Below are 13252 nucleotides of genomic sequence, written 5' to 3' on the forward strand. Positions count from 1 at the left end.
TTGAGATTCACTTCTCGCGCTTCTCGCTCTTATATTACTTCTCGCATGAACCATCCCCTATATATATATATATATATATATATATATATATATAAAACATAGAATATCATGTGGTAAAAATGAAAGTATACTTTAAGAAAATAAACATTATGATAAATTAAACTCCCTTGATTCTTATTTTAGTAATACATAAGTGTTCCATTTATATAAAAACATTAAAAAGCAAAGGATACACACTTAGATCAATATATTAATTACTCATTTCTCATTAAAGAAATGACTACAATGATGTATATTAACTTTGTCTTAGAGAGGCAATCATCGATAATTTTCGCATATCTTCGAAACAACTCATCCATCAATTCCGGCCTAAGATTAAAATGACTCTCTAACATTGGCTCCACCACAGCGCGAATGGTTTTAGCCACTCGATAACCGCTTGATATATTAAATTCACTCTTGTCACCATCATCCCATTTTATCTCAAACGTCTCAGCACCATCGACTACAAATGATCCATCATACTCAACTTCACGTGCCACTTCTTCGAGGCTAGGTGCATAATAAGGAGCATTAAATGAATCAATCTTTTCCTTCTCAAGAAGTCCCTACAAAAACATATGTATAAACTTATCAATAAGATTAATCACATTTGAAACACCACTTTGATGACTTTTCAAAAAATATAGTTACTCATTTAAGAAAAGAGAGAAGGATGGAGAACACACATCTAAAGCAAGACTCATCAAGGCATTGGCTAGAAGCTCCCATTGGTAACAAGCCTCGTCTGCACATGGGTTTGGGGACCGTCGACCCATGAATGACAAAACCATCCGACCCTTGCTAACCATTTCTTTAGCCCGTGACCTTAAAAACAACGAGAAATCCTCATGGAACTGTTGCTGGTATGCTTTTACAACACTCGTTGAGCTACTTTTCGATAAGTATAACTTCTCTTTATTCAAATGAGTTCCAACCTTATGCTTCAAACCAAATGGTACCTAAGTCAAATATCACAAGCCAATAGATTAACTATACCAACTATGACTATCAATTCATGTAAAGTTAGTATATTGTACCATGTGGTTCCCATGCATATAACATGTTATGATAATTGGTCGAGTTTCAAGTGGACCATTTTGGTCTCTACTACTTATGGCTTTAACTTTTTGTAGTAGGCTTTTTCAAGATATTGTTTGTATGACAACGAACAAGTGTTTTATACCGTTGGTAGTTGATACTTTTAGTTTCTTGCGTCTGAGACTTTGCAACTACTTATTCAAACCAATGAGTCATTCATCATAATTTGTATTTCGATCAAGGTGAAAAATTTGTATTTCGAGTGTACTAAAAGATTATAAGTGACCAAAACCATAAAAATCTGAAAATAGTTATGTATATCAATAAAATAACCTATAAAGATACTAACCTGAGACAGCCAGTGGAGGCTAGAAGAAGAATGAACAAAGTGAAGACTTTGGGCTGGAAACAAGCTTCCATAAAACGAACCAGGCAAGCCCCAAACGTAGCAATCTTCAATACCATAATCTTTCTTCATCTTATTGTAAAGCTCTGGCAATGACTTAAACACATCGTTAAAGTCGTTACCAGGGAGATCATTCAGTGACACCCTTAGTTCAGGTACTGATAGACCAATCTGCTGGCTAACAACATTAACCGTGTGGATTATCTTAGAGACCACCATCAGCGAGTTGGGTCCAGAAGAGCACCCCAAGTCTGCAACTCCCATGCTCTTGGGCTGCACCTCCAACATGATGTTAAAAATGGCAGATTCCACCATTGAATTACCTACTGATATTATCTTCTTCTGCACTCAAACCTTCATGTTAGTTATATATGTTTCGGATATTTCACAAAAGAGTAAACTGCCATTTCCCTCAATAATACCCTTTATAATAAAACAATATATGTGTGAATACTGTCAATTAGGGACGGAAATGGCAGTTTACTCTTCACAAAATACTATGCAATTGACAATATGACGTGTTTACCTGAAGGTGTGAGTTTTTGGCATAGCTAGTCTCTCCTTCTCCTGTGTTCATGTGAAGAACATGCATGATTATAATCTATATATGTGTGTATACGTGTGTGTTTATCTTTCACTAGGGTACAATGCTTGAAGTTGATGAAAATTAAAATAGAAGTGAGGGGTATATAAAGACCTGGTACCTGGGAACATGCGGTTCTGATTGTATTATATTTTTATCACGTTAACCAATATCTAATTTCGGACCTAATATGCCCCCACCCCCCGGTTTTGACTAATTTAACACCACTTATTAATGAAGGGCAAAGTTTATTATAGTCACAGCTAATGCACTTTAAACATGTCGATTTATTAAAAAATATATATAGTAATAAGGAAAAAAAAATACTTAAAAAGACTAAAAAAGATGAAAAATCTTAGATCTAGCGTTTGATTGATCAGGTAAGAATGTTATGCTCATATGTGATTCTTAAGTACACATGCATTAGAGGTGCACAAATCGGTTATTTACCCTAAACCGAACCGATTTCTGGTTAAGGTAGTCAAAACCAGTTTCTGAAATACCGAACAGGGTTGAGGCATTGAAAACTGGACATGATGAAACCGGTTAGGGTCAGTTTGGAAGCGGTTTTCTATAAAAGAATACTTCTACTAAAACACAAAAATAATTACATACATACCTATATACCTACCGTACATAATACATATATAGATACATAAATAATATTTACATACATAATTAATATACATAGAAAAACACACACATATGCATCGGTTTCTAAAACAGTTTCTATATGATCGGTTTAAACCGGTTTGATTTCGGCTTGATTTCTGGGTTCGTTTGATTAACAGGTTTCTAAAACATGCTTACCGTTAGGTGTGAATCTTAAAGAATGGTCAATGTTCTATATTAATTATATTAGAGGACAGTCATGATAATTAGGTCATTGATGTGTATTCATTTCCACATGATCATATACGTGTTTTGTAAAGTTTTTTAGGCACATGTGGTCCTTTAATCACTTATTATCAATTAATATGCAACCCAATGCGCAGCAAGCACCACAACTAAAGAGCACGTGTTACATGCTTGTGGCACAAGTGGTCCACGTTCACAGCTGAATGGAGACTAACTTGTGTATTGCGGCGGGACGAACGGTTGAAATTTGGTGGGTATCGATTTGATTCGTTATGGTATGACCGGTAGGTTACCGACGTTTTGATTTGATCAGAATGATATCTAAAAAAATTAGTTTGAACTTCGGATAAGTTTTACATTAACCAACTCGTATCGTCCTTCCGATCAAAAACCTTAAACATTAATTTGAAATTCGGATAAAACTTAATGTCGTTAAATTTTTTTCAAATGGAGGTTCAATGAAACAAAAATGTTTAAAATGTGGAACTTCCATAAGGAATATGATGAAGGCCCAAGTATTGAAGAACAAGCCATGTTATATTTGGAGGCCCGTGATCGTGTCTCCAAAGGTGGCCCACGAAAACGGGCATAACTTGGCCGACAAAGCTCCGTTTCTGGCTCAGCAAGAGTCCAATCCTTACTGACGCTACTTATGCTTAATTACCTGCAATGGGTTGGAAAAATACGTCAGCTATATGCTGGTGAACACGTATGACTCCATAAAACATTTGAATGACAATATAATACAAATATAGTTTTCTTTACAAGCTCTGCAGAAGCATTTCTACTTTTGGTCTATGTACCACTGCCCTACACACACAATTTTTCCCGAGCCACGTAGCCCTTACTAGGAGACTAGTTATGACCATTAGCCCGCAGCCATGTAGCCTTAGAATGATTAGGCTGAACGGTTATGTTTGGATCCAGACACATGTGTATTCGGTCTGAGTTGACTTTATATTCTACTTTGTATTATAAAGTTTTAGAGATTGCATGATCTCATGTAGACATTGATTGACTCGCTAAGACAATCACCCGTTCGTCTCATTGAGTATAATATGTTTTGACTGATTAAAAAGGTTGACGTATTCACCTGTATCGTCGGTGCTGTAAACCTTGATTGATCGATTGATTGATTGTGAATGACATTATCCTATACACCATAGATTTGTATAATTACTTGAATGATGTTTTGATTAAGCTATGATTGCTAAGCTTAGCCTTGAAATCGTTTATCTTTGATTGTGAATGAAAACACTTGTTTTATGTGACGTTTGATATAGCATGCTTTGGCCTAATAGGTTTTATCACGTTGGTAAGTTTCTCCAGGTAAGTAAACGGGTCCCTCGGTTGATTGGGATTTATGCGAACTTTTCCTTAGGCAAGAAACTTACTACTAGTGATATCCCCCTTCCAGTTACTACATGCCCGTCAAAATATATCTTTCGTTTAACATTACTTCGTCATGAAGTAATGGTTATAAAAACTTGATTGTGAATGAATGTTTGTAGAAATACGATCAAGGTTAAAGGCCATAGCCTCGATTGATAGTCTAAGCTATAATTCAAATAACTTAAACATAACTCCTACCTTAATTCAGATGTTTATATGATAATAAGAAAAAGGCAGGATCTTGATCTACTCGCTTAAGTGATTGCTACTTGATTAAAACTTCGTTTCTTGCATGAAACACGAGAAAACAACACGTCGGCTTGTTACGGCAATGGGGCACGCCTTTCGAGGTTAAGTGTGTGAAAATGGAGGTGTGTTTGGGACGAATGGAGCTCATGCCCGTCACCCCCTTTTATAGGCGAATTTAGGACCCCGTCGCGGTTTTCGATGGGTTTCTTAGGACCGGTCGCGTACCGCGACGCCGCAATATTGCGCCGCCTTATGCGGTGGTGACACATGGCCTGTCACATTGCGCCATGTGTTGACACGGTGTTGGACACGTGTCCGGTGACTCACCAAGCCCGTCGCGCTACGCGATGGGTTGAGTGTTACCCCGTCGCGTACCGCGATGGGACAATATTTTTAGAATTTACACTTTTGGTCCCTATACTTTCTAAGTTAGTATATATTTAGACTTAAATTAAAGAGGGTAAAAGACGCGGTGTTACAGATTCTAAGTTTGTCCCCTCAAAATCCTTTTTCTAGATTTGTCCATTTTTTAACGCATCGCTAACGATGTATTAGGTAGTCCTGCCGATGAGTTAGCTAACACATAGTCAACGTTGCGTTAAGTTTCCAAACACATGGTCAACGATTTAATGATATTATTACCGAATGTTTTTTAAAATCTCTTGGTGTTTTCTAGAAAAATATATATAATAAATAAGAGCAGTGTCAATAGGCCCACACGTAAGGTACTATAGCTGAACGATTTAGACTCAATGTTCGATGTGTCGGTAGGCTCAACCTTTGAGAATGAAAAGGCGGTTTGGTTGTTGACTTAATTGAACCCTTTTAAATTGCTTGTTTTAGTGGGAAACATCTTAGGGTTTTGTATGTTTAACTAAGCCCGTAACAGGTCTCGGATGAAAGGTCGGGTCATACTCAAGCCTCTTGTTATGATCACCAATTATATAAAAACCTACTCTTTGTATACGTACTTACATATATAATCTTATGTGTATCTAAACCTGTGAAGCTCCGTACTCTGTTTCGTGGTGGCGCATACCTGAATGTTGATGCTCGCAGAAGACATAATTGTTCGACCTTATGTTGCACCGTGGCGCAGACCTGAGCCTAGATGCAGTCTGTAATATTGTCCAACATGGTAGAATTGTAAAATAAATAAATAAAAAGTCTGAAAAAATGCCAAAAGGCATGGAAAAAATATATTGTGTCAAGTCAAATAAAACCACAATGACGGAAACTACAGTTGGTCAATCTTGATATCCTAGTATATGCGTGAACTTGAAAGAGAGGAACCGCCACTGCAAAGGGGACTCAAGGACCAAATTAGAGTTCATATGTTGTATTGAGTAAAAAAATATTTTGATTATGTGGCATTAGGTTTAAGTCAAGTTGGGATAGCTCGGTTCGGTAAAACCATAATGAAGTGTGGTGAAGTGGCAACATGGCTTTTAAGTGTGGGCCCCACTTAGTCATACAAACTAATATATTTGCCGCACCTTATTTTTCTCAGTAAGTATTAGGAGCATGGGTTTAAGTGCATCGGAACACCAACAATCGACCTGATCTTGCTTGCTAGGTGAAAGCTGATAAGTGGACAAGAATGTCTGGGTTCATGGTTTTTTTCTGCCACTTTTAAAATAATAATATTAAATAATTTGAGATTTGTAATCTTTGCTCGGTTATGACCCTGCGTGAAATTCTTTTTCAGGGACGAAAAATGTTTAAGTGTGGGAATATTTTATGTGGTTAAAAATATATATAAAATATAGAAGTGTTTTCCACATATTTAATATTTTTTAGCTAGTTTTTACTTAATATTACTCCTAAGTGGCTTATATTTATAGTTTAGTGGTTTCGAGAAACAACAAGTTAAATAAAATACTTTTACTAAACTTGAAAAACTGGGTAAATATTCAAATCCATTATCGTTTATGTATTATTATTATTATTATTATTATTATATATACTAATTAGCAAAGTCCTTAACCCTCACTAAATGCTATTATTCATAACATGTACAATTTTTAAACTTGGTATACAAGCTGTTAATGCCTCTGATGAAGAGTAAAACCGAGGTCTCCCAACTGAACGTTGGCTATGTGTTTTGAGGTATAACACATCGTTTGTAAGGCTCTGCTCCCGGTGCCCTACACTGACGTTGGATTTACTCATAAACACAATCCTAAATATCAGAGTTAAGTAAATAACTTTCGCGGAATGCTTAAAACATCAAACATTCATACATAAAAACTTAAATATGTCTTTAAAGTTCAAACATTATAAAACATATAATTTCAAATTTTCAGATGCCAGCTTCTTTATTCTTCAACCATGTGTGCTTCTCAAGCTAACTGTCTCATTCTACCTACATGCGTGCATACAACATTCAATAAATTCACATATTTACATATATACGTATCCAAAGATACATATTACATAGTTAACCTATTTACCTTTATTTCATACATACTTGCATACCTTCATTCTTTCTTTCATACTTTCATTCTCATTACATACATAGCTATATATACGTTTTAAAGAGCATTTCGCCCTATAATCTTCGCATATATTATTAGGGTCTGCAACCCTGTAACCTTCGTAGATATCATTAGGGTCTGCAACCCTTTAACATTCGAAAGCATTATTAGGGTCTGTAACCATTTAAGTATACAACCATACATACCGTACATACTTTTATATATATATATATATATATATATATATATACATCTACGTACACACTCTTATCTTTTCTTATATCATTCAAGTATTGTTCATAAACAGTAAGTGTATTAACTAAACACATAGGAGTATGCACACTGCAAAAAAAAACGTTACAGAGAATAGGGCTAGAAATTCACCTGCGCCATTTTCCATTCTAAGTTTATGGTCACACCACTTCTCAGCTAGGCATGACTAACTGTGTAGCAATTAATAAGCATCACTTAACTACCTAATTATATCATAATTCTAGGTTAATGAAACCCTTAGCTAAGGGGGTCCGGGGAAGCGACCCTGGCAGCGGGTTCTAGGGGCGGTAACCCCTAGCGAGTTCCAAGGTATAAGTACATATGCGCCTGTTGGTGCACATTTTGTGGCCGTCGCTTGGCGAATAGTTTAGAATGTTTATGTTGTATGCTGTACACCTAGGTAGTGGTTCACGCTGAAAGTGATCCATTTGAAAGAGCATTTTCAAATGGATACTCATTCGATCGAATGAGTTTCTGATTCGATCGAATGAGTCTGCCATTCGATCGAATAGGACTCATTCGATCGAATGAGTCTGCCATTCGATCGAATAGGACTCATTCGATCGAATGAGTCCTGACCGAATGGCAGCGGGTATAAATACCAGCTTTCAGTCGTGAACAGGTAAGGTTTTCGAGGTTTTTGCGTGCCCGGAGCCCAGGTGCTGTCCGGATGAGGGGGGAGGCCATGCTCGACCTCCCCCTGCCATAGATCGTGATTTCTCTGTTTAAACAAGCATGTAACCGTTCGCGTTTATCAATAAAGTGTTTGTTTTTATCTTTGATCTGTGGTTGAAACCTTCCGTCCCGAACCTGCTCGGATCGTCACCGGTCCTACAATTGGTATCAGAGCCACGGTTACCGCTAGAAAGGTCTAACAACCGATCTAGCAAGCCGAGCTCTTGATTTTCTGCGTTCTGGACGTTAAACTGTTGGTGTGTTCTTCGTGTTCTTCGCGTTTTCTGGGCTGGCGTTGAAGGAGTCGAATCAGTACATTCGATCGAACGAGTTCCCCATTCGATCGAATAGGCCTATTCGATTGACTGATTCGATCGAATCAGTCTTCCCGCTCAAAAGTGTCAAATTCAAACGCAAGTTTTCCCGCCCAGACAGCCGGTTCATTCGACCGAACCAGTTCTCATTCGATCGAACATGTTCCAGACCAAAAAAAAAAAAAAAAAAAAAAAAAAAAAAAAAAAAAAAAAAAAAAAAATCTGGAACGCCTGCTTACACGAAAATTTGCCCAAGCCATTTTTATCAGTCGGGAAGTCTTCTGAAAAAGTTTGGCGAAAATAAAATTTTTTCGACAAAATTTCCGGGAAATTTTCGGTTAATTGTCGGGTCAGTGATGAAGATTTTTCTGGACATCCTATACATGTTGATCACATTCCAGAAAAAGTTTGGTGACAGTGAAATTTTCACTGATATTTGCCGGCAAAGTCAGAGCGTTTAAATGTTTAACGGTTAAAGCGGCAAATTTGAAGATGAACAAAGCACAATTACCTGAAGGAATTATCGTCTACAAGTTTAATGGATAACCCCTTGTTCATTGAGCTTCTACAGTGGTGATTGTTATAAGAACATAGAAGAACAGAGAAAAGTGATTACTGATGAGGTATGATGTTATTGTGGGGTAGTCAGGAGCATCTGACTATTTATGGGCCAACCAAGTTTAATTTATTGTCCGCATTCTGAAGATTCTGCTTTGTGGAGAGAATCTGAGTTTGAGTTATTGTGGGGTAGTCAGGAGCATCTGACTATTTATGGGCCAATCATGTTAAATATTTATTTTCCGCATGTGAGAATTCCGCTTTGTGGAGGGAATTCTGTTGAAAATTGGTGATTCGCAATCACGAAGTTAATGATGTGTCTTTGTCTCCGATGATGAATCTGCATACAAACTAATCTGTTTAGGGGGAGTAGCTGTGGATTGGAAGCCTCTGTCATTTGTCCAATACATGTTGGTGAAGTAACCGTGTGGGTGAAGATTCGCCGATAGTAAGTCGCGCAGCGGAAGCGTGCATGTATTGTCATGTCTATATATTGGGATACACGTCAACGTCTGAGGGGGAATTTCTACAGTTGGTTGTTTTAAACAGATTATTTAGTCTGAAGATGTCAGCAATGGAGAACACTTTGCATCATTAACCGAGAGTTCAGTCTAAGGGGGAATCTTGCTGCAATGATGGTATTCTTCAACGTGATTATCAAGATAAAGCAGAAGATTTGACTGAAGATTGCAAGAGGTGTCTACAGCAATTCGCAAGCAACGTCCAAGGGGGAATTTGTTGGTGCACATTTTGTGGCCGTCGCTTGGCGAATAGTTTAGAATGTTTATGTTGTATGCTGTACACCTAGGTAGTGGTTCACGCTGAAAGTGATCCATTTGAAAGAGCATTTTCAAATGGATACTCATTCGATCGAATGAGTTTCTGATTCGATCGAATGAGTCTGCCATTCGATCGAATAGGACTCATTCGATCGAATGAGTCTGCCATTCGATCGAATAGGACTCATTCGATCGAATGAGTCCTGACCGAATGGCAGCGGGTATAAATACCAGCTTTCAGTCGTGAACAGGTAAGGTTTTCGAGGTTTTTGCGTGCCCGGAGCCCAGGTGCTGTCCGGATGAGGGGGGAGGCCATGCTCGACCTCCCCCTGCCATAGATCGTGATTTCTCTGTTTAAACAAGCATGTAACCGTTCGCGTTTATCAATAAAGTGTTTGTTTTTATCTTTGATCTGTGGTTGAAACCTTCCGTCCCGAACCTGCTCGGATCGTCACCGGTCCTACAGCGCCTGTATATGTTGTATAATAAGTCTTTACTAAAAACCTCTTTAGAAAACTGAAGATCAAACCCCCGTATATGTTGTATAACATATGCGCCGCATATGTAGCTTCAACATATCTGCCGGATATGCTTGTAACATATCCGTCGTATAAGTGTATGTATAACATATATACGCTTCATACTTATCCGCTGGGCACATATCCGCCGGATATGTGCAGATCAGCTTATCTTTAACGTGTTTTTAGGGTTTTTCAGCAATTATGGCACCGCCAGCCGCCGTTAACCCCCATGGTTGGCCAGATTTTGATTGTTTATGGTCCTAGTAGCTTTAGGTGATCCAGATCCAAACCATGGTGACCCTAAAGCTTTCTTTCGATAGACTAAACACCCGATAAAAGCTAGATTTAGATCCAAACGACTCATTCGGCACCTAGGGGATGCGGTGTCAGGTTCTATAATGTTGGATCAGCTGAGATACATGATTTCTTACATTCGGATAGTCTTGGATCATTAAATAGAATAGTGTAGAGAGTGTTTGGCTTAAGTGTGTGTTTTTCATGGGGAGACTAAAGTGTAAAATGGATGAAGATGGAAAGGATTAGGGTTTAAGGGGTATTTATACCCCTTAAGCCCATGGACCTTAGGCCCATATTCATCTTTAGTCCATTATTTAATCTAATTCCCATCTATTTTAGCCTACTATCCTTTTATCATTATTATTAATTTTTTTCTACTAACTCAAACTAATTCTTTCAACATAAATAATATTTTAATATTATTCATAGAAATTTCAGGATGTTACATCATTGACTATGTGGTAGCTAACTCGCAGGCGAGGCTACCTAACACATGGTCAATGATGTAACATCCTGAAATTTCTATGAATAATATTAAAATATTATTTATGTTGAAAGAATTAGTTTGAGTTAGTAGAAAAAAATTAATAGTAATGATAAAAGGTTGGTAGGCTAAAATAGATGGGAATTAGATTAAATGATGGACTAAAGATGAATATGGGCCTAAGGTCCATGGGCTTAAGGAGTATAAATACCCCTTAAACCCTAATCCTTTCCATCTCCATCCATTTTACACTTTAGTCTCCCCATAAAAAACACACACTTAAGCCAAACACTCTCTACACTATTCTATTTAATGATCCAAGACCATCCGAATGTAAGAAATCATGTATCTCAGCTGATCCAACATTATAGAACCTGACACCGCATCCCCTAGGTGCCGAATGAGTCGTTTGGATCTAAATCTAGCTTTTATCGGGTGTTTAGTCTATCGAAAGAAAGCTTTAGGGTCACCTTGGTTTGGATCTGGATCACCTAAAGCTACTAGGACCATAAACAATCAAAATCTGGCCAACCATGGGGTTAACGGCGGCTGGCGGTGCCATAATTGCTGAAAAACCCTAAAAACACGTTAAAGATAAGCTGATCTGCACATATCCGACGGATATGTGCCCAGCGGATAAGTATGGAGCGTATATATGTATACATACACTTATACGACGGATATGTTACAAGCATATCCGGCAGATTTGTTGAAACTACATATGCGGCGCATATGTTATACAACATATACGGGGTTTGATCTTCAGTTTTCTAAAGAGGTTTTTAGTAAAGACTTATTATACAACATATACAGGCGCATATGTACTTATACCTTGGAACTCGCTAGGGGTTGCCGCCCCTAGAACCCGCTGCCAGGGTCGCTGCCCCGGACCCCATTAGCTAAGGGTTTCATTAACCTAGAAATATGATATAATTAGGTAGTTAAGTGATGCTTATTAATTGCTACACAGTTAGTCATGCCTAGCTGAGAAGTGGTGTGACCCTAAACTTAGAATGGAAAATGGCGCGGGTGAATTTCTAGCCCTATTCTCTGTAACGTTTTTTTTTTGCAGTGTGCATACTCCTATGTGTTTAATTAATACACTTACTGTTTATGAACAATACTTGAATGATATAAGAAAAGATAAGAGTGTGTACGTAGATGTATATATATATATATATATATAAAAGTATGTACGGTATGTATGGTTGTATATTAAATGGTTACAGACCCTAATAATGCTTTCGAATGTTAAAGGGTTGCAGACCCTAATGATATCTACGAAGGTTACAGGGTTGCAGACCCTAATAATATATGCGAAGATTATATGGCGAAATGCTCTTTAAAACGTATATATAGCTATGTATGTAATGAGAATGAAAGTATGAAAGAAAGAATGAAGGTATGCAAGTATGTATGAAATAAAGGTAAATAGGTTAACTATGTAATATGTATCTTTGGATACGTATATATGTAAGTATGTGAATTTATTGTATGTTGTATGCACGCATGTAGGTAGAATGAGACAGTTAGCTTGAGGAGCACACATGGTTGAAGAATAAAGAAGCTGGCATCTGAAAATTTGAAATTATATGTTTTATAATGTTTGAACTTTAAAGACATATTTTAGTTTTTATGTATGAATGTTTGATGTTTTAAGCATTCCGCGAAAGTTATTTACTTAACTCTGATATTTAGGATTGTGTTTATGAGTAAATCCAACGCCAATGTAGGGCACCGGGAGCAGAGCCTTACAAACGATGTGTTATACCTCAAAACACATAGCCAACGTTCAGTTGGGAGACCTCGGTTTTACTCTTCATCAGAGGCATTAACAGCTTGTATACCAAGTTTAAAAATTGTACATGTTATGAATAATAGCATTTAGTGAGGGTTAAGGACTTTGCTAATTAGTATAATAATAATAATAATAATAATAATAATAATAATAATAATAATAATACATAAACGATAATGGATTTGAATATTTACCCAGTTTTTCAAGTTTAGTAAAAGTATTTTATTTAACTTGTTGTCTCTCGAAACCACTAAACTATAAATATAAGCCACTTAGGAGTAATATTAAGTAAAAACTAGCTAAAAAATATTAAATATGTGGAAAACACTTCTATATTTTATATATATTTTTAATCACATAAAATATTCTCACACTTAAACATTTTTCGTCCCTGAAAAAGAATTTCACACAGGGTCTTAACCGAGCAAAGATTACAAATCTCAAATTATTTAATATTATTATTTTAAAAGTGGCAGAAAAAAACCATGAACCCAGACATTCTTGTCCA

At 37.0% G+C, this 13252-nt stretch overlaps 1 protein-coding gene across 1 annotated transcript; it reads right to left on the minus strand.

Annotated features, from left to right (window-relative positions):
• Window positions 1–254: 254 nt before the first annotated feature.
• LOC143530029 (putative jasmonic acid carboxyl methyltransferase 2) lies at window positions 255–2157 on the minus strand. Its single transcript, XM_077025670.1, has 4 exons — window positions 2013–2157; window positions 1430–1828; window positions 729–1001; window positions 255–608 (listed from the first exon to the last, which is right to left on the minus strand). The coding sequence occupies exons 1-4, from the start codon at window positions 2076–2078 to the stop codon at window positions 255–257; spliced, it is 1092 nt and encodes a 363-aa protein (XP_076881785.1). The 5' UTR covers window positions 2079–2157.
• Between the last annotated feature and the right edge of the window lie 11095 nt (window positions 2158–13252).

This window comes from Bidens hawaiensis, unplaced genomic scaffold (assembly GCF_021521415.1).
Source record: "Bidens hawaiensis isolate Kalapana, Puna unplaced genomic scaffold, B.hawaiensis_p1.1 tig00008819_1, whole genome shotgun sequence".
In the NCBI taxonomy this organism is placed as follows: domain Eukaryota; kingdom Viridiplantae; phylum Streptophyta; class Magnoliopsida; order Asterales; family Asteraceae; genus Bidens; species Bidens hawaiensis.